We start from the raw sequence: 24,897 nt of genomic DNA on the forward strand, positions 1-24,897 counted from the left end.
GTGCAGTGAACATGGGTGAGCAGGTATCTCAGAAGTGGGACAGAGGGTCCTCCAGGTAAACGGCCAGATGGCTTAGCTAGGTTTGTGGTTGTTTTTTTGTTTGTTTTTGTTTTTCTGAGACAGGGTTTCTCTGTGTAGTTTTGATGCCTGTCATGGATCTCACTCTGGAGACCAGGCTGGCCTCGAACTCACAGAGATCCACCTGGCTCTGCCTCCCGAGTGCTGGGATTAAAGGTGTGCACCACCGTCATCCGCCTGTGTGATATGTATGTGGGTGAGTGAGCTCATGGCATGGTGCAGGCAGTGTGGAGGTCAGAGGACAGTTTATGAGAGTTGGTTCTCTCCTTCCACTGAATGAGTCCTGGGGATTGTACTCAATTCACCAGGGTTAGTGTCAAGCATCTTATTTGCTGAGCCATCTCACTGGCCCAAATCTTACTTTTTAGAGAAGCCTTTACACTGACTTCCATAATGAAATAAATTCAAAGGTTTATTTATGTACATTGGTGTTTTACTTACATGTGTGTATGTATGTATGTATGTACATCACATGTATTCCTGGTGTCCACGGAGGCCAGAAGAGGGCATTGGATCCCCTGGAGCTGGAGTTACTGAAGGTTGTGAACTACCATATGGGTGCTGGAAACCAATCCGGGTCCTATGCTAAGAACAAGTGCTCTTAACAACTGAGCCATCTCTTCAGCCCAGTGGACTCCTTGTCTATCTTCGAGCCAGGAAGAAAATTCCTAACGTCCTTTATTCTTCAGCTCGAAGTAACCCCTCTCTTCCCGGCCCCTTTCTTAGCTCCGTGGAAGCTTCCTGTGTCTTAGATTAAGCTTGCTTGTCCTTTAAGAAAATTAGTAGTCTCCTCAGCTAGACTTCTCTACTCCCCAACTAGCCTGGCTCCTCCTAAAGGGACCCCCAGCTGCTATCTAAGGTCACAGAGGCCAAATGGCCGTGGGTGTAGTGCTCCCTGTGTAGGAGGCCCGGGCTGTCTGTCCTCAAGAGACACTCAGTTTTAACTCAGATCCTACCTCTCCAACTTCAGATGCCTAATAGGTGCTCAGCACATTTGAAAAGGATGCCATCACTCCTGCCACGACGGGCATGCCTTTTCAGGCCTCAGACTGGGGCACCTGCCTATGTGGCCCAGCAAAGCATGGCTTTTCAGAAGAGCAGACTGCGGTGGGCCACCCTCATCCACCATGGCTGAGCCTGAGCAGGAAACTCGAAGATCTGGAGACACACACAGAGTAACTATCCCATAGTGTGTCGGAAGCCATCTTCTAACCTGCCCTCAGATTGGCAGTTTGGGTTATGTGTAAGCTTAATGATCTTGGAGAGTTGAGTGTGGCAGAGGTGGGTAGAGGGGTGGACATTCGCATAGCTGGCCTTCGGCTGCTCTACTTTCTGGGATCTACTTCTAGCCAACGCCCACATGCTCTGGGACACTAAGGAAGGAGGCTGGAGCCTTCTCAAGCATGCCAAGAGCTCACTTGCCCTCTTGCAGGGGCCACAAAAGTACCAGAGCCTGGCAGTGTCTTTGTACCTCAATCTGGCAGTGGGCTGCACACTGGTAAGACAAAGTGAGAAGGGAGTTACAAGGTTTCCAGGCAACTTGGCAAGCTAACTGGGCTGTGGAAGGGCTCCAATATTGCTGTGGGCAAAGCCCTCACAGGTCTGGGATATTGAAAGCAGCCTTTCTGTGGGGAGGACAGGCTGCCCTCCACTCTGAGGGAGTGAGTCACCGTGCACACATGGCCACCAGAGTTACTTATTATTTTTTGGTTTTTCAAGACAGGGTTTCTCTGTGTAACAGTCTTGGCTGTCCTGGAACTCGCTTTGTAGACCAGGCTGGCCTCGAACTCATAGAGATCTGTCTGCATCTGCCTCCCAAGTTCTGGGATTAAAGGTGTATGTCACCACTGCCTGGCTAGTCACCAGTTATAAAGGCTCCCTCCAACTCACAAACTGCTTCCTGTAAGTATCTGGTGGAAGACTCACTTTTCTTCTCAAGATACAGTGAACACTGACCAGATCATTTTAATTTCCGAATTTATTAAAATGATTAACCTCAATACTGCAAGTGCATGTACAAAATATTTGTAAAAAATGTTTTTAATGAAACGTTAAAGAACTTACCTCAAATGCTGAAAAAGTCCTTTTTCATTCTTTCAGTACAAGGAATACATTGTATCTCAAAAGTATTACAACTCAGCAAAACAATTTAAAACAGTAATTTGAAAAATGATTGAAAATTGAATACTTTACATATATTTCTAGGATCATTTCCTAATCTTACAATTGCCAAAGACTTTACCAATCATTGCATAAGCTCAAACTGAGAGTTTTATTGAGTGTAACCTCTTCCAGACTGGTCAAGAATGTGGGTTCTGGCACCCCCACAGTGAAGTTCTACAGCAGATCGAGAACAGTCCGAGGCCCCTGCCTTGAGAAACGGAAATAAGGTTCCCTAGAAGGCATCAGCAGCGCTGCTGAATGCTTGTGCATACGACTCCTGAGAGGCAGCAACTCCTCACGATGTCACTGCTCTTAGACCCATGGGAAGGTCGGCCTCCAAAGACGAGGCCACAACAAAACTAAAATAAACATCATAAATAAGTTACTAAAATTAAGCTTAAAAATGGAGAAATGGGAAATGTGTTATTTTGTTACTTTTTGCCTTAAGATTGAAATTCCTGAAATGGCTATTGTTGGATTCTGAAGAAATGGGAGGATTTAGTCTCTGAGCCTCTCCAAACAGCCCCAGTGAACATGGGAACGAGGTGACCTGCTACCCTGTGCAGGCTCCTGAGCCCACCTTCAGCTTCCTGGAGGTGGCATGGGGCTCACACTTATGCATAGGGGCTCCATGAGAGGTGGGAGCACCATAGAAGGTGCTCTGGGTGCCTTGGGACAGGAGGTCCAGAGACACAGGGCTGCCCTACTTCGTGGCTAGCAAAAGGTTGTGTGTACAGGCACGCAGTCTCCCTCCTGCTTCCAAATGAGAGAGACACTCGAAGGTCAGGCTGCATGGTAACAAGGACGAGACTGCACAGGACCATTGCAGGGGTTCTACCATGCACAGAAGCAAAGACATCTGAATCCTAAAGACACTCAGGAATCTCACTGTCGGCTAACTGGAACCTACTGGCAACAGTCTTAAGGATCCAAGTGGCCCCAAGCTAAACACTAGTAGGTGTCATCAGCAATGTGGAGCACTGAGACACTGTTGGACCTTTCCCTCCCTGCAGGTCCCCTCTGACAGGCTTGTGTCGTTTGGGAACACTGTGTATCTGAAAGGACACATTTCCCAGGAAATAAAGAGACCCACTGGTGTCAAACACCTGCTACAAACTGAGAGTCTCAAATTCTTTGATTTGTAAAGTAATCCAGAGAAACAAACAAGCCTGGTATTGAACATAAAGCAGTAATCAAACATTGCTCATTAAGTTACTTAAAATTAATTTCTCTTCTCAAAGTGCTTCAAAAACAAATTAAATCTGACTCCTCTTTTTGTCTGACTGATAATATAATCAAAAAAAATCTGATATTTTCATAATAAACTAACATAAGCCAAGAACGTCCACTGATGCAGTGCTTACACTATATATTTATAATTTCCTATTTTATTGGCATGAATATTTCTAAACTTAAAAACCTTCCTGGTAAGTTCTTTTAATTTCTTATGACAAAAATTTCTCACAACACACAAATATTTACAACATATACATTGTTTTCAGCTCTTTACATTGAATCCCAAAGACAAATGTTTGTATAGGTTACCACAGAACAAAAGCTGTGACTCATGTTTTTATTTCATAAACTATTATAAGTTAAAGTGAATAGATTTCTTTAATATTCCTTGTAGCATTTTACAAGTGCAACAGAAACTTGAAGACCCAAATTAAGATAGCTGGAGTCCATCAGACAAACGCTGCTTGCTGCTGCCACGCTGTTCACAGCAAAAGTTTGAAAAAATAAGCACCAATCATTCTTGCAAAGAACAATTTTATCTAAAAGGATTGGAAAGTGTTAAATACACGGTCTTTAATTTACATGACAAGCAATAAATAAACTGCTCTGAAAACATCCTGCACACCACCAGCCCCGTACATATAATGTACTGCAATGAGCTGTCACGCAGAAGACTGCATTTAAAGTTAATTTTTTTTCTTCAAAGAAATCAATCCGACTTCCAGCCAATGGTCTCTACAATAATGAAGGCCACGGACAGGACACCTGGGTTGGTGACCAGTGTGAAACCGACACAACTCCAAGGGGGAAATTATCTAGCAAATAAATCGAAAGCCAGAGGTCGTTGCTGGTGATATGAGCGGATGCTGGAAACCCTGCCCACAAGGCTGCTCCGCTCCGCCCTAACTACAGCTTAGTCATCTATGGAAGAGGCTGGCATTTGCTCTTACAGGTGACAACATGGTGTAACCACATTAGTGTCTGAAGGTCCTGTGTGGAGAGCTGCTGTCACTGGACAGTTTGCTGGAGCCTCCTCTATCTTACAACAGGGCTTTCCCTCTAACTCGGAATTGCACATAAGAAGGCTATTTAAAAAGTACGATAAAAATCTGCACAAATCAGACTTAAGAGTCGGGATGCTGTACATTTTCTACAGTATTATGCCTACAGGTGAGACCACAGAAGTGCTGCACTGAAGCTGTGGCTGGGATTTTTATTTTCTAGTCCCCCAGGACACCTGAAGAGGGAGAGCTCATGCGTTCAGCCTTAGAGACTGATCTTCTCTTCTTCTTGAAGAAATGTCGATATCTATGGAGTCTTTGCCGACAATTAGCCTCAGCCGCTTCGCGGGAGGAAGAGGGATGAAGTCATCATCGAAGTCGTCCTCGCAGTCCTCCTCCTCCTCTTCCCCCTCAGAAGACGAGGAGTCATCTGTGCTGTCCTCCTCGTACTGACTGTAGTCGTCCACCTCCATCTGGGACTCCAGCAGGGAGAGGGGGTCGCTGCAGCACACTCCATTCTCGTGAAGCCCCTCTGCATATGGCCCCCTGCTCTCCTCATCCCGCTTGAGCTGGATCTTGAGCTTGGTAGAGCTGCCGCCTGGCCCCGAGCTAACCCCATTACTGAGCTTTGCGACGTAGAGGTTGCTGTCACTCTCATGGTCTTTGCTGAGCTTGATGCTGATTTTTGAGGCGTTTACACCATCACTCTCGTGGTCATTTGTCTTGCTGTTGCTGTCGTGCCGTCTGCGAAGCGTCAGCTTGGGGATCCCAGAGCTGTTCTCCAGGATCAGCTGTGCATCGTACCTGGTGACCCGCCGCTTCTTTTTACTTTGTGCAGTTCTGAAGCTGTCTTTTGTTGTGAAGCTGTCGGGTGCGACAATGGAACAGCCTACAGGGGAGGGAGCAGAGTCTGTGTAGCTCACAGGCACCCCGACTGTGCCACTGGGCTCACCCTGGTCAGGATGGGGCCCTGGCAAATCTGGCAGCCCATCTTCCCCAGGGAAGCCATGCTCCAGACTGCAGTCCTCTGCCTTTGCTAAGTGTTTCATGGGTTTCCCTTGTCGAAATTTCTTTCTTGACGAGCACGGGTCACTCTTGGGACACTCCTGGGAAGTTTCCTCCCTCTCAGGAGCCAGTTCTTCCAGCACCTCTGGGGTCAGCTGCTGGCCACTGTCCGGGCAAGGTTCCAGAATGCCATTTTTATAGCCATCCAAGGGACTTGGTTCAAGCTTGATGTCAGTGGTCTCCTTCAGACCTGTCCTTGTCCTCAACGAGCGCCGGGTTGTGTAGGCGCAGGGCAAGCTGTCGCCCTGCGAGTGAGCACCTCTCCCAGGGTTCTGCCTGTGTTCTCTGGCAGCGTGTCTGGTCAAGCACCCGCCCCCCACTGCAGCATGGACTGGCCCCTCCAGCTCCTTCTCTTTCTTAATTGGCAAACTTTTATACAGCACAACTTTGGGCTCCTTAAGCACTAAGCTGCCCATCTCGAGCTTCCGTGATGTGCTCTTCTGGTCCAGCCGCTTGCAGTGATTCCTCAGTTTGATCTTGGAAAGTAAAGGCTTTGCCGGCTTTCTTAGTTTCTTTGGTACCCTGGAATTGTTCATGTGCGCTAGCTTAGGTGAGGTAGAGTTGGAAGCAGCTGGGACTCTTGGCATGGACTGCCTGGTCAGTGCTCTGCTCTTGCTGCTCTTTTTCACACCAACTGAAGATTTTCGGTTAGAAGCTGTGAAGTTGAGACAAAACAACAACAACAAAAAATTAAACCAGCTCGGTACTGCAATGTGACATGGTTAAACAATCCCCAAGGCAAATCATCAGCTACAAACTGCTGACACACACGTGTCTAAGGCAGGACTCAGGCAGTCTCACCGCAGAGTCTCCCTACATTGCCTCTGTCATGGTTCAAGGCAAGGGCCCAGGCTGCTGCTTCTGGGTATCTCTTCTATCAGGGCTTACTGGTCCAGGCTAAGTAGTTCTTCTTGAAAGGAAGGTAAATGAAAAATCAGTTTCTACCTTCATTGTGTGTGTGTGTGTGTGTGTGTGTGTGTGTGTGTGTGTGTGTGTGTGTATCATATGTACATCTTGGCTGGCCTAGAATTTGATAGACCAGGCTGGCCCTGAACTCTCAGTAATCCTCCTGCCTCTGGCTCTCAAGTGCTGGGGTCATAGGTGTGTGATGCAATACCCAGCTTCTCTCCTGAACTCTTAATCACTATTTAAATTTACCCAAAGTATGTTACTTAGTACAGTAACAGAGAGATGAGACACATTAGCCAACTGGACTTTAGGAGACACATTCTCTCCAATGGTTTCAAACAGGTCAGATTCTAAGAATCATATGTTGGTTTCTCCAGTACTCATGCATCAGTAAGGAAGGCCACTATCATATGCTGTTTGCTCCCCTCACTCGTTAGGATGAGAAGCCACAGTTAAGTGACTATTAGCTCAAGAGCTGCAGCGCCAGCCCTACAGTGCATCCCTGATGGCAACAAGTAACTCAGGACAACAGATCTAACTTCTTGCCTCCCAAACAGACAGAAAAGCTGTATAACCTTAGGTGACAGCTGAGTGCCTCTCAGGAGGCTCTGTGGCCCAAGGTCATGCTGCCATGGTGGTCTACCTTTACCCTGCTGTCTTAATTTTTCTCTACATTTACATCCCCAAGCTGACGCTTCGCAGATGGCATGACAGCAACAGCAAGACAAATGACATTAGTCAGTTTTTTAATTACTCAATTCTCTCAGTTCCAGTTAAAAAACAAAACAAATCCTTTATTAAAACTAGTCAGCTGAGAAGCTGTGGTGACCAAGTGATCAGCACCCTCACAAACGACCAGGGTAAAGCCGGAAGAAGCATGGGGCAGCCTTGTTCCTTCTTCCCACACAGCAAAACAAGGAGTTGCAGTACTCTTTAGCAACAGAAAGGTACAAGAATGTATAACAAGCATTCTGAAATGATAATCCACCAGGGGTAGAAGGCTATCTACTTCAGGCACTGGCCTGCCAGCAGCTACAGGATACCCAAACCAGCCAAGTCCACAGCGATGAGAGCTGCCGAGTGGACCAAGTATCCACCTATCTGTGTGGGGTGCTGCCAAGGATAGATACGACTTATTTCTAGAGCTATGTAGTGAAGTCTGGATGGGATTCAAGGCTGGGTGACTTATTGACCTGAAAGTCCTAGAACTGTGCACACTTGCTCTTTCTTACATATGTGTGTGTTAAAAAACAGGGCATTTGGGGAATACTTTAGCAAATGGATGGGTTCGACAAGCCATATAAACACATTAATGTTCTGGCTGCTTCCAGACACAACCCAAGAGACTGCACCTCTCCTTTGCTATACTTTCTCAAACAAGGCTTCTTTCAGATCTACTCCAGGCTCTGCAGTCTCTCATCTTTCATTTTAGGCAATCAACCTACACGATGACTTTTGTCAGCACCCCTCTGTAGCCTGGACTCTGTCCCTCAGGTGGGATAGCCTCTGCTAGGTGGACCATGGCATAAAACCAGTGTACACTTTTCTGCCCTTTTCTCTTTCATTTCTAGAGACTGGACTAGGGTAACCATTTTCATCTCCTCTGGGCATATGCTCATGGTCTTCCTTTGGCCCTGGCAGCCCACCCATCATTCTTCACACATCTGTCAGCCCAAGCCCTTTGAATATAATTTTCCAGGTGACAGGTTATTACCCGTCCACAGTTACCACCATTCAGACTCTGGCAATTTCCAAGCGTCTAGCCCCTCTCTTCTGGACTACATATCCAGTCGGCTAACAACTGACCGAAGTTGCTCCAGAGCTGACAGGCTTGCACTGTCTCCTAGAGCTCTGGCAGCTTCTCCCTCAGTTCTGCCCATCACTAGATGCCTACTATCTGCCCACTGCTGAAGCAGGAAGCTCACCATCCTTGACTCTTCTTCCTTAACTGCCTCATACAGTCACTTGCTTGTTCTGCAGCATCTACCCCTGTAGTGTCACTGGAATCCATCTGCTTCTGTTCCACATGCCACTATCTCCTGTCTAGATCATGCATGGTACTTCCCTGTCTCTCATTCCTCCAAAGCCAGAATAACTTGTCCTATCTCATGTCAGTCTGGACCTAACCTTTTTACTGACCCAGTGCCCTGAGAATAAAGCCTGAAATCTTCAGCTAAGTCACATCCCTTATTCTCTCCCTCTACAGAAGCAACAGGCTTTCTGATTAATGCCCCCCCACTTGTGGGCATGTGCATGTAAGTCCCTCTGCTGTGGACATGCGTTACCTGGCCAGCACATCCTTTACGGAGCATCTTCTGATTGGACTCGCTTGGCACCCAAGGCTCTCTCTCTGTACTTAGTCCCTAGTAAGTATAATCCATTGGCTGAATTCCATTTTAAGGTGATTCTGACTCTGGGTTTTCCCAGCCCCTCCTCCTTCCTTAGACTCCCTGTTGCTAGCAGTGGGAACCACTGACAAAGTGCTTGTGTTTGTGATCTGAAGCAAGCACAAAATGGATTGCATTTGATGGCACGTTATTTCAGTAGTTATTGCCCTCATGTGTCTGTCATGGTTTCTTTGAAAAGTACCATCTCGCTGGGCAGTGGTGGCGCACGCCTTTAATCCCAGCACTCGGGAGGCAGAGGCAGGCGGATCTCTGTAAGTTCGAGGCCAGCCTGGGCTACAGTGCGGGCTCCAGGAAAGGCACCAAAACTACACAGAGAAACCCTGTCTCGGAAAAAAAAAAAAAAAAAAGCAAAAAAAAAAAAAAAGAAAAGTACCATCTCATCCAAAGTCCAGTGAAAAGGTAAGTTCACTGAGAGAAATGAACAGAGAACTGTGACTGAGTCTTTCCTAGCACCAGGGGCCAATCATGCAGACTTTTAAGCTCATTTGTGTGTGGTGGGGGTGGGGGTGGGGATGGGGATTCAGTGAGGTTAAGTCTAGCTAGAGGAGGAAGCTGGTGGCCACAATGACAAACTGAGTTAACCACTTCAAAGTGTATGAAGACTCGGGGTCCTGAGATCCACAGAGGCAGGAGTGCCCCTGCTGTCCTTGTTGAAGCTACTCTCTTTTGATCAATAAACACCAAATGCATAACCTGGATGGTACCTTGGTGGGGTATACATTCCTCCCAACTGCTACATGCTAGGCATTGCATAAGTCATATGATGACCTAAAGTGGCTCTTACCACACCTATGAAGGAACCAAGCTCACATGGGCTCGTAGATCCCAAATCTCTATCGGCTGAGAAGTGGGACTTGAGCTTAGTTTCAGCTCTAGACCCTGAGTTCCTGATTATCGTTATGCTGCCTGTATTATGGCTTCAGTTCTAACTTAGGAGACACTGTACGGCTACTGACTGTGGTGGTTCCTAGGTGTCATTTAAACCGTAAGTATGACACTTAGTGTGTACCATAAAGAAGCATGACAAAAGAACATCAGTGCCGTCTTAAGCTCTCAAGCTAGGCTGGCAATGCGTGCGAATCAAGTTTGTACGAAGGGCCATGTCTAGGTCAGAATCCAGAAAACCCTTGGTAGCACTTGAAAGTCTCCTGTTTACCAGGCACAAGTCCCTTGGCCCTGCATGACCTACTGGCAAAGGCCACCTGGAAAGAGCGATGGGAAGGGTGTGGAAAGGCAGGCCTGGCCGGAGTATCAGTCAGTGAGACGGGCAGCATTGCCTCCATGCTCAGCCAGGTGCTCCGTTAGTCCCCATCAACTCATTCTACTGGCCGTGTCTGCTGGGTCCTGTACTAGCTTATGATATGAATAACTGACTGTCAACAGCTATGGGTGCTGCTTGAGTCTTCATGTGGGAGACAGTGAGGCACCAAGGCCTGGAAATCCGGGACGCTCCAAAGGGCACTGGGACTCAGACTGGAGGACTCACTTTAAACATGGGATTTCTTGCTGCCTCTATTCCTGGGTACTAAAGCAGAAAGCCAAGTTAAAGTTCTTGGCACATCATCTCTCAGGTCTTGTGTCGAGGAAGAGCATTTTTCTCATGCCTAGGTAGCAATGTTGCCTTGAATACCTCTCAAAGCAGGACCTCCACCTGCTGCCGAACTGCAAGTGAAGGCAGGGGAAAGAGAAGCAGGCAGGGCAAAAGCATACACACTAGGCTCGCTAGCTTTTCTCCGCCTGTTTCGTCTCACTTCCTTTTTTTTTTTTTTTTTTTTTGGTTTTTCGAGACAGGGTTTCTCTGTGTAGCTTTGCGCCTTTCCTGGAACTCACTTGGTAGCCCAGGCTGGCCTCGAACTCACAGAGATCCGCCTGGCTCTGCCTCCCGAGTGCTGGGATTAAAGGCGTGCGCCACCACAGCCCGGCTCACTTCCTTTTTTTTACAGGGTAAAGGTGAAGCACAAACACCAGAAAGTACAGCCTTGAAGAAAATATGTCAGAAGGCAAGCGAGGGCCAACATCTGTAAATACTAACACTTGGAAAGTGAGGCAGGAGGACCTGAGTGTATGGCTTGGACTATCTAGTAAGACCTTGTCTTTTAAAAACAACACAGAATAGGTAAATACACCTGCAGGCAAGCCTGATGACCTGAGTTCTATTCCTGGGACCAACATAGTGGAAGGAAAGGGCTGACTTGTCTTCTGACCTCCACACAAGTGCCATGGGTATGCAAGAAACAGAAAAGTACTCATATAAACATGATTTAACGCACACTGTGTGGCTGACACATACATTTCTAGATGTCATCAAAATCCTAAGGCACTGTGGCACCATCTTTATAGCCAGACACGAGAGTGGCAAAAGAATACCCAAGCCATGGCTCCTTCTGAACCCCGGGCCATGCCTACAGATCATTGGCAGTAAGCTCTGGCGTACTCTAACATTCATGTAGGAAAAAGGCATTCTGAATAACCAACCACCCAACACAAGCAGCCACTAGCAAGGGTGAACTTCCTATTCTAAGATGCTGAGACGACAGCTCAAATGTGCTATGCATTCTCTCTGCCCTTGAGAAAAAACTGGGTCAAAGTCAGCTCCGCAGTGACACTGCACTTGTCTTGGAGCTGAGGCATAAGCTCTCCAGGAGGGTCCAGAACCATCCACATTTTGGTACTTCTCCAAAATGACTGGATTTAGTAATAAATATTTCCCATGTCGTAACATACTAGACACACAACACCTCCAGAAACTATTTGTATTTAAATACTCAAAAAGTATTTAAGCTAAGTAGTGTACTGAATTTATAATGTATATTCTAGTGATCACGTTCATCCACAAAAAACACAGGAACTCTCTCTGAGGGCAGCTTTCTGGCTGTCTGGATGGCAGCAAACACCTCAGTGTTTCCATGTAAGTATTTATGAAATGGGCTTCACAAGCCTCCAGTGTCTTCAAGGAAGCAGACTCAAGAAAACAAAGTTCATTACACTGCCTTTATTAATAGCACCAACAGTCAACAGTGAATGAGAGACTAACACCTCCTCTTTGCTCACTCTGGGCCTCAGCTAAGAAGTGTGAACATAAGCTACACTATTGCTTTTATACTGGAGGTCACACCTGGCCTTGGGCTTCAAGTAGCAAGTAGATTCAGATATTCACATAGTGGCATTTGCCATCATGGAGACACCTTCCCCTTTCTTCAAAATTTCCTGTAAGGGAAGGGAGCACCTGTGGATGGGCTGAAAACGACTGCAGGCATGGAGAAGATCCTGGAACACCCAGTGCCTGAGGGGGCTCCTAAGTGCTCAGAGTCACTGGACACCAGAGTGCTGGAATAGGCACTCTGTGGGCAACCAAGGCAAACCATTCTCACAGATGACTCTGGTCGAGACAAGTCCGACAGGAGAACCCGCTGTTGCAGTGGCATCTAGAGAACACTAGTATTACCCAGATGAAGGACAGCAACCACAGATGTCCCACACTTCAAGCTCCACAACTGCTGTGTTACCTGTGACCTATGTGGTGTTTCTTCTCTCCCTTTTCTCTTTGTTTATTCACCACCCCCACCCCCAATTTCTATTAGATAGTCCACCAACATAAAACTGGCAGCTCACAGCTTGCTTCCTTCTCCTTTTCACCCGGCTTGTTGCCTTCTGCAGTGGTCATCACACACCCCACAACACAGCCAAATCCAGATCCTCCTCTGGCACACTTCTGAGCATAGTGAACCACAGTGATGGTCATCACACACCCCACAACACAGCCAAATCCAGATCCTCCTCTGGCACACTTCTGAGCATAGTGAACCACAGTGATGGTCATCACACACCCCACAACACAGCCAAATCCAGATCCTCCTCTGGCACACTTCTGAGCATAGTGAACCACAGTGATGGTCATCACACACCCCACAACACAGCCAAATCCAGATCCTCCTCTGGCACACTTCTGAGCATAGTGAACCACAGTGATGGTCATCACACACCCCACAACACAGCCAAATCCAGATACTCCTCTGGCACACTTCTGAGCATAGTGAACCACAGTGATGGTCATCACACACCCCACAACACAGCCAAATCCAGATCCTCCTCTGGCACACTTCTGAGCATAGTGAACCACAGTGATGGTCATCACACACCCCACAACACAGCCAAATCCAGATCCTCCTCTGGCACACTTCTGAGCATAGTGAACCACAGTGATGGTCATCACACACCCCACAACACAGCCAAATCCAGATCCTCCTCTGGCACACTTCTGAGCATAGTGAACCACAGTGATGGTCATCACACACCCCACAACACAGCCAAATCCAGATACTCCTCTGGCACACTTCTGAGCATAGTGAACCACAGTGATGGTCATCACACACCCCACAACACAGCCAAATCCAGATACTCCTCTGGCACACTTCTGAGCATAGTGAACCACAGTGATGGTCATCACACACCCCACAACACAGCCAAATCCAGATCCTCCTCTGGCACACTTCTGAGCATAGTGAACCAAAGTGATGGTCATCACACACCCCACAACACAGCCAAATCCAGATACTCCTCTGGCACACTTCTGAGCATAGTGAACCACAGTGATGGTCATCACACACCCCACAACACAGCCAAATCCAGATACTCCTCTGGCACACTTCTGAGCATAGTGAACCACAGTGATGGTCATCACACACCCCACAACACAGCCAAATCCAGACACTCCTCTGGCACACTTCTGAGCATAGTGAACCACAGTGATGGTCATCACACACCCCACAACACAGCCAAATCCAGATCCTCCTCTGGCACACTTCTGAGCATAGTGAACCACAGTGATGGTCATCACACACCCCACAACACAGCCAAATCCAGATCCTCCTCTGGCACACTTCTGAGCATAGTGAACCACAGTGATGGTCATCACACACCCCACAACACAGCCAAATCCAGATCCTCCTCTGGCACACTTCTGAGCATAGTGAACCACGTTGACTCACTTCAAAATATGCTAAGCAAGGAGTAAAAAGATGGAGGCCTTGAAGCATAAGGAACTCTGAGTCCACCCTGTTCCTAGACTGGCTGGGGAAGGACATGAGCAGCCTGAATAACTAGCCAAGCTCTTGCAGGGCCTAAAACACCATTACAGTATCACCGATGACTTGAAAACATTTTCCTCAAACTTGATGGTCCTGGAACATATGCTGAATACTTCAACATCCAATTATCAAGTATTCAGAATTACATATAGAGGTTGGCTCTGAATTTGGAGTGGACACAAACTGCTATGGATGGACTCAAAGCGGTTCTAGTACTCTGCAGTGCCGCTGAAGCCTCAACTCCCAGTTTCTATCAAATTCAGAGCTTCAAAACTACTGACGCAAGCCCAGTAAGCACTACAGAATGTAACCAGCACCTCATGGAAGCTCCCTTACTTACTTGCATTGTCTTTTTCCTGAGTGGTGTCTGCGTCAGTGTTAGAGCTGACAGACTGACTGTCTGAATGTTTGCTGCCGTCACCTAACTTTTTAAGCCTATTTAAGCGTTTATCTGTCTCTCTGAGTCCGTATTTGCTATTGATAACAGGAGCAGGCGCAGGCAGTCCTACTCTGGATTTAAAAGCACCAGTTCCCCGTCTGAAAGAGAAAACAGCAAAGGTCAAACAAATGGAGCAGATTACTTAAAGCAAGCTTGGCTGCTGAGGGGACTTGACCACATCAGGTCAAGGGCTGAGATGAACTGATGAGACCTCGATCACAGTTAGACACTGCCAGTTCTAGAGCTCGCAGGGAGACAGATCCAGCATGCATCTACCAAAACCACTTAAACATTTTTAAAAATTTTATTTTATGTGAATTAGTGTTTTGCCATGGGTTTTAGGTCCCCTTGAACTGCAGTTACAGACAGCTGTGAGCTGCCATGTGGGTGCTGGGAATTGACCCTGGGTTTCTGGAAGAGTAGTCAGTGCTCTTAACTGCTGAGCCATCTCTCCAGCACCCCAAAAACCACTTTTAAAACTATACTTATAATGACTGTCTCAATTATTCATTAGCTGCCTGTGGACCTGCATCTGTAGACTCACTACGTAGCCAATTCTTCATTTACATTCTTTTCAAGCAAGCAAAACTAAATACATTACCCATTTTACCTCGCACTTAATTTTCTTGTATCATGTCTGTCTCTGACAGTAAGCTTGCAATGAACACATACTTTGAAAGCTCACATTTCTATAAAACATGCATGAACGTTTTCAATGTTTTGTGGTAATTAATGTATGTGTATGTGCGTGCAAGTGCTTACGATCACGTACATGCTCATAGAGGTGCCTAGAGAGGCCAGAAGTGGCATCAGATCCTCTGGAACTGGAGTTGAGGGTTGTGAGCTGCCTGACACAGGGGCTGGGACTGGAACTTGGGTCCTTTGAAAAGAGCAGTATGCACTCTGCTGCTGAGATGTCTCTTCATTTGCCTTTGACTTGAATCTGGTCATTCAAGCATTTTTGGATTTACTACTTACGTTATCAAGAAGATCTTCAAAACCCTAAAGTTAGGCAGAAACTTTTGTTTTTGAGACAGGATCTCTCTATGTAGACCAGGCTGGCCTCTAACTCACATGAGATCTGCCTGCCTCTGCCTTCTGTGTGCTGGGATTAAAAGCATGTGTCATCATGCCTGGCTCCAATACTTTTTTGGTAAAGATTTCTTTTCTTTTTAATTATGGATGCACATACCCTCAGAGGACAAAAGAGGGAGTCAGTTCCCCTGGAGCAGCAGGAACAGCCAACATGGGTGTTAGGGACTAAATTTGGGTCCTCTGAAGAGCAGTAAGTGCTCTTGAACTTTGAGCTGTCTCTCAAGCCCCTAGGCAGATACTTTCCTAATCATTTATATGGTTTTTAAACTTTATTTTGGAGTCTAGCTTATTTTTCCCCAGAAGGACAGGCAGTGCTCACCTCCCATGTGCACTAAGATGTCATACCTATTTGCATGTTTTAGAACTGTTGGCTACTGTCTATTCCTAACTAATATACCAAGTTTGATCACAATCACTTCATAAATAATCATCTTTCATATCTGTTAAGGCAACTCTCCTAATTTTTTTCTTTTTAAGACAGGGTCTCATATGCTCTATGTACCAAGAATGACCAGAACTTCTGATCTTCCTGCCGCTCCTTCTGAGTGCTGAGATTACAGGCATGTGCCACCACACCAGCCTCTAATACAACTCTGGGATCTTCCCAGTGTTTCCTGTGCTTTAGACAGCTCTGTATCAACTGGACTACATCCTCAGCCTTCCCCTAACCTTTGTTTTTACTGTGTTTGGTGCTGGGGACTAGGTTTCTTTCATGTTTGTTTTTGAGAGAGAGCTTGCTATCTAGCTTAGGCTTACTTTGAACTTTCTTTCTCCAATGCATCTGCCTCAGCCTCCCAAGTACTGGGATTATAAGAATAAGCTACCATGCCTGGCTTCCCCTAATGTTCTTTAGATTTTTTTTTCTTGGTTGTCATCAGATACACTATTTTATAAGCTTTAAAATAGTTTTGGTCAATTCCAAAATAAAGTCTCAAACAATTTATTATTATGAAAGAATGGTATTTACATCTTCACAGATAACATCACAGTTCTTTTTACTCAGATCTTCCTTTGTTTTCAGAGACGGGTTTCTCTGTACAGCCCTGGCTGCTCTGAACTCACTCTGTAGAGCAGGCTGGCCTAACTCAGAGATCCCCCTGCCTCTGCCTCCCGATTGCTGAGACTAAGGGTGTGTGCCACCACCACCACCGCCCAGCTTACTTAGATCTTTTGAGTCCCTATTATCAGATTTTATCTTCCAAAATTTCTCTAGTGATGTTTGTATAACTTATGTAGAAATTTACTATAATCACCGTGTTTTTCCTTTTGCACATCCTCAGAGACCACACTTACTGTTTTCTCCTGAGCACTTATGTATGATGACCACTAGTAACAACTGCATCACATCTGCTTCTGTGTCTCAGACTGTGGCTGGTCTGGTAGGGTCAACACCACAACCATCAGGACAGTCATCATGAAGCTGAAGTGGGAAATCTGATCCTTTACCTTTCACAAGTGTAACATTCGCAGAACTCATTATTTTCTCCAAAAAACCCATCTCCATAGTAACAAGAAATTTCTTCTCCAGGTTCAATATCTCTCAGAGCCTTCACACATGCTGTATCTCGACCAGTTGACACAAACTGAAACAGAAGTAACTTGTTAAGAGTCTCACACCCAAGGCAGAAACAGAATCTGAGCTATTTGTTTTTCTTTATGCTTACCTTACAGTTAGGTCTGCAATCTGAAAAATGTCCAAAAGAGAAAGTCAATTAACTGCTGATAAGATCTGAAACACGAAGTTACAGAATCTGAAAAGGCTTTCCAGACAACTTCACAATTTCCATCAGTTTAAGTCTCAAGTTACACTGGGCATATTTAATAAATCTGAAGACAATGGCCATTCCAAACTCCCCTGAGTATGGCCAGGCCACACTAGCCATGGGCAGCCAGCCCACACAGCGCAGACGCCTCAGAAGGCAGCTTACCATGATTTATAAATGCAGCAGGACCGAGCCAGAGTTGAGCACAGTTTTTCCTTGTGGAATACATGACACTGAAGTCGTTTTCTCCATGTCTAAGTAGCATGTTCTCCTCAATTTCTGAAAGTTCGGCAATACAACCCACCAGTAATTCTATTTTGTCATTTCGTTTCCTATTTAAAATATGTGATAAAAATTACTAGTAATTATAATAAGGCTTCTTTTAATAAAATAAGCCTTCCCACTAAGTAGCAGAAACTGACTTGGAGTCCACCTGAGCATCCTCTCTGGAGCCCCACGGCCTGACTGCTTATCTACCTTACTCCCACAAGAGAACAGAAGCTCCTCCAGGCCAGGCACTGTGCCACTTGTGACTCTCAACACCCTGGAGTGGACCAGCATCTCATGGGAGGCAAGAGGCCAACTACACGCTGTACAGTATTACATTATTTGCAAATGGGTCCCACAGTAGTGGGGTTATGAGGGCCCAGAACTTTGTCATCATCCAGTAGCATACACCATGCACTAGAAGTGTTCTGCAAGCCCAAACTACAAGATTAAGTTTCCTAATCAAGGAAGAAGAGGTGAAATTCCTCTCAATAATGTATTTTAAATCCACATATCCCAAATACTATTTCAGCAGGCAGTCATTATGGGAACCATGAAGGAGAAAGAGAACACAGTGTGAACTCTGGTGGGGCTATCATATAGCACCTCTTCATTGAGACAGACTACATTTCCAGGACGCCATGAGGCCAGTGGCTACTTTACTGCAAAGTGAGCTCTTGAGCCCTAATCTCAAGCCTGTCACCTGCAACACAGGAGCCACCAGATCTAGTCAGCAGCTCAATCACAATCTGAGGCAGAGTACCTTCACATATACCCCACCCCAGGAGCTTACTTGGGAATAATGCTCTTCTGCATATTCTATTTTAAGGTACCTGACTCCTCAAAATTTTACTATTGAAATTCTAAAGAAATGTTAGAGTTGGACGGTGGTGGTGCACTCCTGTAATCCCAGCACTCAGGAGGCAGGGGCAGGCAGATCTCTGTGGGTTTGAGGCCAGCCTGGGCTACAGAGTGAATTCCAGGACAGCCAGAGCTGCACAGAAAAACCCTGTCTCAAAAAAACAAACAAAGTAACTGTCAGAGGGACTGCCTGCTTCTCTTGGGACATACGGTAAGAGCACAAGCATTATTAACAGGAGAGAGAACCACACTTTCTCCTCTTCCCTTCTTCTCTATGGCTTTTAAGCTTCTTACTGAGGCTTGATTTTGAGATAGGGTCTTACTGTATCTTGGCTGGCTTGGAACTCACTATGTAGACTAGGCTGGCCTTGAACACACAAAGATATGCTTGTCTCTGTCTCCTGAGTGCTGGAATTAAAAATTGTCATTACTATTTTTATTTAAGCTGGCATGCATGCATGTTTTTAAGCAGGCTAACGCATTCAAATGTTTCTACCTGTAAACCCACCTCAGATTGTTAAGATTTCATCCCCAACCTTTCAGACTGATCCTGGAAGCATTCTCCACCTTTCAGCAGTCCAACATGGAGTAGTCATTTAGACTCAACACACTGTGGCTTAGAGATGCAACCAGGCCATCCAGACTTTTACTACCCCCTGAATCAAAGGTCAGAGCACTGCACTGCTCCTCAAGGAAAGCACTGGCTCTTGCCGACCATGGCTTCTTAAGTACTTCACAGACAATTTCAGAATCTTTAAACAGAAGAACACTGAGTTTTGACTAGTGTAATAATTACCACTCTTTTGTTGCAACTATCTTGGCTCCGTTTTGTTCTGAAGAATATCTATTACAAGGCAATATTTCAAATCCACTGTCAGTCGCAAACATCCGCAAGTAAATAAAGACCTAAAGCATGGAAAAAATGTGATAGCGATTATCTATTCTGCTAGACTTTCTCAAAATTATAAAAGTATACCACCAACACAATGTAAACTATTGGGTAGTGAAGTGAAAAATTACTTTTAGTCTCAGCATTTCACACATGTGAGCACCTAATGGCTTGGCTCTGCTGCTCTAGAAGTTCATAATGGACTTCACTCCTAGATGAAGACATTTTTTTCTTGGAATATCAGCCACGTCACTTTCCGCATTATAGATCTTTACATTCAGTGCTTTGATGAAAAACTAACTCAAGGAGCTGGGGACTAGTCCAGTGGCAGAGCACTTGCCCAGCATGCGCAAGGCCCTGGGTTCAACCTGAAGCTCTGTAAACCACCACCACCGTCACTATTAGACTTAAAGTCTCAGTGCTCATAAATATCCAGGCTTCAGTTTACTTATAAATCTATGGGCTTTGTTTGTTTGTTTGTTCATTTTTTTAGATAGAGCCTCACAATGTAGTCTAGCTGACCCAAATTGACTATGTAGCCCCGGGTGGCCTCAAATTTGTGACAATCTTCCTACCTCAACTACCACACTTAGTCCTTACTTATCTGGATATAGGTTAGGAGCATTAGTGCACTTAACTTACATGTTCCTTGAATAATTTCTCCTGCATTTTGTTTTTGTTGAGAAAATAATGCCGTGCCCATTCACCTGAAGTCAAACATTTGAAGGCTTTCTCTAAGTGTTCATCTTTCTTAAAGCGTTCAATGACTTCCTTTAGCTCTTCTTGCCTTCCCTTAATAGGCCGAAATCTGAAAAGAATAAAAATAGCAAGTTTAATTACCTACCACAAGTCTTTAAAATGTTTTAAAAATTGATGTGTTTACAGGCCTGCAAGTATACATGAGCACACATGCATAGAGCCACAAGAGGCTGTCAGATCTCCTGAACTGACAGTTGGGAGTGCTGGGAACTGATGTGGGTTCTCGGCAGGAGGAGCCAGCACTTTAACCATTGAGCATCATCACCTCCAGCGCTCCATCATATTCTTGAGCTACTTATCCAACTGAAGAGATCTTAACGAACTGGTATCCTACAGGTAGCATGGTTATCACAGCAAAGATTTAAAGAAACAAGAATAATCTTGATGGTTAAATCATCAATTACTACAACAGTAGTCACCTGAAAAGATCTTCCTTTTTTCTTTTCTTCTGTATGCATGTGGTATACATGCGTGTTTGCACGTGTAGATGCATATATGTGTGCATGTGAATGCCAGAGGTTGATATTGTGTACCTTTCTCTGCCGCTTTCCATTTTATGTATTCAAGTAGGATCTTTGGCTGAACTCAGAGCTTGCTGATTCAGCTAGTACAGCTAGCCACCTTGTCCCAGGGATGAGTATTGGGGATTACAGGCAGGCTGCCTTATCCATTTGGCTTTTTATGTGGGTTCTGGGAATCAGAACACCAGTCCTCAACTCATATGGCAAATGTGTAAACCCAGTGAGCCACCTCTCCAGGGCCTAACTTCCTTTTCCCCACCTCAAACAGTATTTTAAAGTTTTTGTTTAACTGCTATCTCATTAACTGTGAAATGAGATGACTCAAAAGCTGCCTGCCTCATACTTCCACTAGTCATCTACTTTGGCAGGCACAAAATGAAAGAGAAAGAATAGAAAAATTCCAGGGAGAGGTCAGAAGGGCAGGAGTTTTAGGTGGACTCACACTAGAAGAGTGCAAGGCAATGAGTTCAGAGGTACGACGACACCAACAAAATCAAGCTATAACAAAAATGCCTGTGTGCACAGCAGAAAACCCCAACATGTTCCAACAGGACCTTTAAACAGATTCTGATGTTCCAACCACCCCAAACGATGTTGGACAATTTCATCCAGAGAACAGGAAAAATTCCAAAAGTGTAACTCAGGGAATGAGACTGTCAGATTGGCAAAATTTCCTGGGGGCAGAATTTTAAAGAGTTTGTTTGTAAAATCAGCCATAATGATTGTTGAGTGTTAGCACATGGCACAGTCAGGTTCCACATAGGCTCTGTGAGCCCCTTCCTTTGGAGCCATACTCAGCAAAGTCTGAGCTTCTAGTAGAGATCTGGGTCTTGATTTTAAGAATTTCTTCCTGCTAAGCAGTGGTGGCACACCCCTTTAAGCCCTGCACTCAGGAGGCAGAGGTAGGCAGATCTCTGTGAGTTACAGGCCAGCCTGGTCTACAGAGTGAGTTCCAGGACAGCCAGGGCTACAGAGAGAAACCTTTTCTCAAAATATAAAAAAGGCAGAAAAGAAAAGAAAAACAAACGAACAAACAAAAACAATTTGTTTGCATGTCAAGTTTCATTTAGTTAATTTTTTCAAATAGAGGTTTTATGTTAAAAACAATAAATAAAGTACTCAACAGAATTAGGGATTGGTGATCAAATAAAACCCATGAAAAAATATCAGTAGCTCAAGAGAAAAAATATTTAAACTATGTACTTTATTAATATCTTAAAGTGCTGACCTTATGAGTCTGAACACAATGAGGTAAGAGCTAGACAGACGCCAGCCAAGTTCAGCATGCCACATAACATTCTTCAAATTAAGCTACCACAATGCATTAACTCTTTTTGGAGACAGGATCTCATGTAATCCAGGCTGGTTGTCGCCCTTGATCTCCCAATATAGATGAGGATGGCCTTGAATGCCAAATTTTCTTGCCTCTATCTCCCAAGTGCTGGGGGATTATAGTGTGCACTACTATGTATAATGTCCACTACCATTTCAGTAAGATTTTAAATCACAAGATTTCATCAAGGCTTATTTGTTTTTCTTTCTTTTCTTTGTTTTTTTGAGACATAGCTTTTCTATGTAGTTCAGGCTGTTCTGGAACTTGTTCTGTAGACCAGGCTGGCTTCCAACTCAGAGATCCAGCGCCTCTGCCTCCTGAGTGCTGGGATTAAAGGAGAGCGCCACCACCACCTGGTCTAGCCACTGTTCTGTGTATATATATATTTATTTTACTATATTTATATTTATTTATAAATATATTTATATTTATTAAATATAAAATAAGTATACTTATATTTATTATATTTTTTGGGGGTGGTACAGATTTATTTATTTTTATGTGCATTGGTGTTATGCCTGCATGTATGTCTGTGTTCAGGTGCTAGATTCCCTAGAGCTGGAGTTACAGACAGTTGTGATTTGAATGTGGTTGCTGCAAATTGAACCCAGGTTCTCTGGAAGAGCAACCAGTGTGCTCTTAACCACTGAGCCATCTCTCTAGCCCCTGGAGTCACTTTTCTAAAATGTACATTTTTTTTGTTGTTGTTTTTCGAGACAGGGTTTCTCTGTGTAGCTTTGGTGCCTCTGTCCCAGATCTTGATCTGTAGACCATGCTGGCCTCGAACTCAGAGATCTGTGTAGCTCTGCCTCCCGAGTGCTGGGATTAAAGGCGTGTGCCACCACCACCCAGCTTGTTGTTGTTTTTTTGAGACAGGGTCTCACTCATTATGGTGGCTCTGGCTGTCATGGAACTCATTATATAGACCAGGCTAGCCTTGAACTCAGAGAAATCCACCTGCCTCTGCCTCCTGAGTGCTGGGATTAAAGATATGTACCACCACTGCCCAGCTTATATACTTAGCTTTAATAATGCTGGAGCTATCTGAGAATTCAAAGTCACATGCACCCCAGAGATGAGTGAGGAAATGTTTCTTTGCCATTCTCACAGACTGGTGAATTTGAGTCTTCTGAAGAATTCAGAACAACTTTATGCTCTGAGTCCAGTTGAGGTCCACCATTCAGATATTCTAAAGGTATGCAGGATTGGGGAAGCACCAAACCATATCAAACTACTTATTTGTAACCATCACGTGGATTTAGTCAAGATCATAGCTCTAAAAACCTAATCTAAACCACTCTTGCTGCAACCCTACATTACAGGTTAATAAGTGTATGAACAACAGATAAGCAGGGGACTACAGACCAGTGGTAAATCACCCATTTAGCATGTACAAAGAATAGTTCAATTCAGTACAGTCTAAAAAACCATATAACATCAGCACAGATAGCCAAACGAAACACTGTTGGTCACGGCCTCACATTTCAAACAGTACAAATGATGAAATGTGGGAAACATAACTCTGTTCATTCAGTGATCAGAAAAGCAACATTCCCCACTGAATGATGTGAAGAGCAAGACTTCAGACTACAGAAGAGATAGCTGTCCTCCTGTGTCTAATGTAGAAGTAATCAATGTGACTCTGTTTAGAATAATGATACAATAATGGCAGAGGAGGTGTAGGTCAGGGTAGAACATATACCTAACATGTGAAGTCCTCAGTTCCATCCTCAGCATCACAGAAAAAGCTAAACTCACTTAAAAATACAGAAAAATAAGCTACAGACCTGAAATGGAGATAGGTGCACACACACACACTTAGAGTGAATGAGTGTGTGTGTACACACATGCACATTGGTGCACATGTACATGTGTATATAGGGGTCAGAGGACAACTTTCTCTTTCCATGCTGTGGGTCTCAGGCATCAAATCCAGGCTATTAGGCTTAGTGGCAATCGCCTCACCTATCTATCAAGCCGTCTCATTTGCCTGAGGTAGGCAATTTTAATAGTCTTTGTGTGTCCTTTGCTTTCTGAAACATGTTCATTCCTATCTCAAATGTCTTCTAACCACCCTAGTTTTCATTGTTCACAATGTTAAACTACTTAAAAGCTAAAATCAATACAAAATAACGAATTATTAAAATATTAATAATTAAATATTCAATAACTTAATCTCTAATATTTAAAATATTCTCTCTGGGGTCTGCCCTCTCCTGAGATGACCTCTGTTTCTCATTTTCTGAGTTGTACTGCCTCACAAACAAAAGCCCAAAAATTATCACTCATTATCCACTAACAAGAATCTTTGTCTCACTTTGAGTTTGAGGCCAGCCTGGTCTACACAGCAAGCTCCAGATCAGCCAAGGCTACACAGAGAAACCCTGTCTTAAAACAAAAACAAAAACAAAAACAAAAAACCCAAAACAACAACAACAACAAAAAACCCAAAACAAAACAAAAAAACCCACCCCCAAACAGTAACATGCTATCTCCAAAGTGTGAAAACTTACTGTCAAAGCTGACTGCTGTAAAAATGAATGACAGTGTCAGGCAACAGTGGTGCACGCCTTTAATCCTAGCACTTGGGAGGCAGAGGCAGGTTAATCTCCGAGGTAGAGGCCAGCCTGGTCCACAGAGTCAGTTCCAGGAAGGTCAGGGCTACACAGAGAAACCCTGCCTGGAAAAAGAAGAATGAATGAGGTCGAGGAAAAGAGAGGTAGCGGAGACAGTGTTTCAGTGACCCTGCAGAAACATATTAACATCACTTGGCCAAACAGCTTAAGTCAAATCCTGTTGCAGCAATACTGTGGAAGATAAAATTACTCAATCACACAAACTATTAAGAGCCAGAGCAAAAGCCACTGAGGACCTTAGAAACAAGAGAATAACTTCTTATAACTTCTTGGTTTTTTTTTGAAACAGATTCTCTCCATTATGTAGATGCACTATGTAGACCAGGTTGGCCTCGACTGAGATTCGCCTGCCTCTGCCAATCAAGTGCCTCTCTAACTTTTCTAGGA

At 44.8% G+C, this 24,897-nt stretch overlaps 1 protein-coding gene across 6 annotated transcripts in view; it reads right to left on the reverse strand.

The window, feature by feature from the left end:
• Positions 1–2,038: 2,038 nt before the first annotated feature.
• The window catches only part of Kmt5b (lysine methyltransferase 5B), a 55,956-nt gene continuing 33,097 nt past the window's right edge, over positions 2,039–24,897 (reverse strand). For 4 of the 6 annotated variants that reach the window (XM_052760661.1, XM_052760663.1, XM_052760660.1 and 1 more), the window contains 7 exons: positions 19,904–20,069; positions 19,169–19,278; positions 17,410–17,576; positions 17,146–17,165; positions 16,928–17,064; positions 14,288–14,484; positions 2,039–6,198 (listed from right to left, as the gene is read on the reverse strand). In XM_052760661.1, coding sequence (XP_052616621.1) covers positions 4,730–6,198; positions 14,288–14,484; positions 16,928–17,064; positions 17,146–17,165; positions 17,410–17,576; positions 19,169–19,278; positions 19,904–20,069 — 2,266 coding nt within the window. In that variant the 3' untranslated portion in view covers positions 2,039–4,729. Of the gene's footprint in view, positions 6,199–14,287; positions 14,485–16,927; positions 17,065–17,145; positions 17,211–17,409; positions 17,577–19,168; positions 19,279–19,903; positions 20,070–24,897 lie in introns of those variants that run through there. The other 2 variants (XM_052760664.1, XM_052760665.1) reach the window with 2 other exon arrangements.

The sequence above is a fragment of the Peromyscus californicus genome, unplaced genomic scaffold, assembly GCF_007827085.1.
Source record: "Peromyscus californicus insignis strain IS unplaced genomic scaffold, ASM782708v3 Scaffold_4__1_contigs__length_199733344, whole genome shotgun sequence".
In the NCBI taxonomy this organism is placed as follows: domain Eukaryota; kingdom Metazoa; phylum Chordata; class Mammalia; order Rodentia; family Cricetidae; genus Peromyscus; species Peromyscus californicus.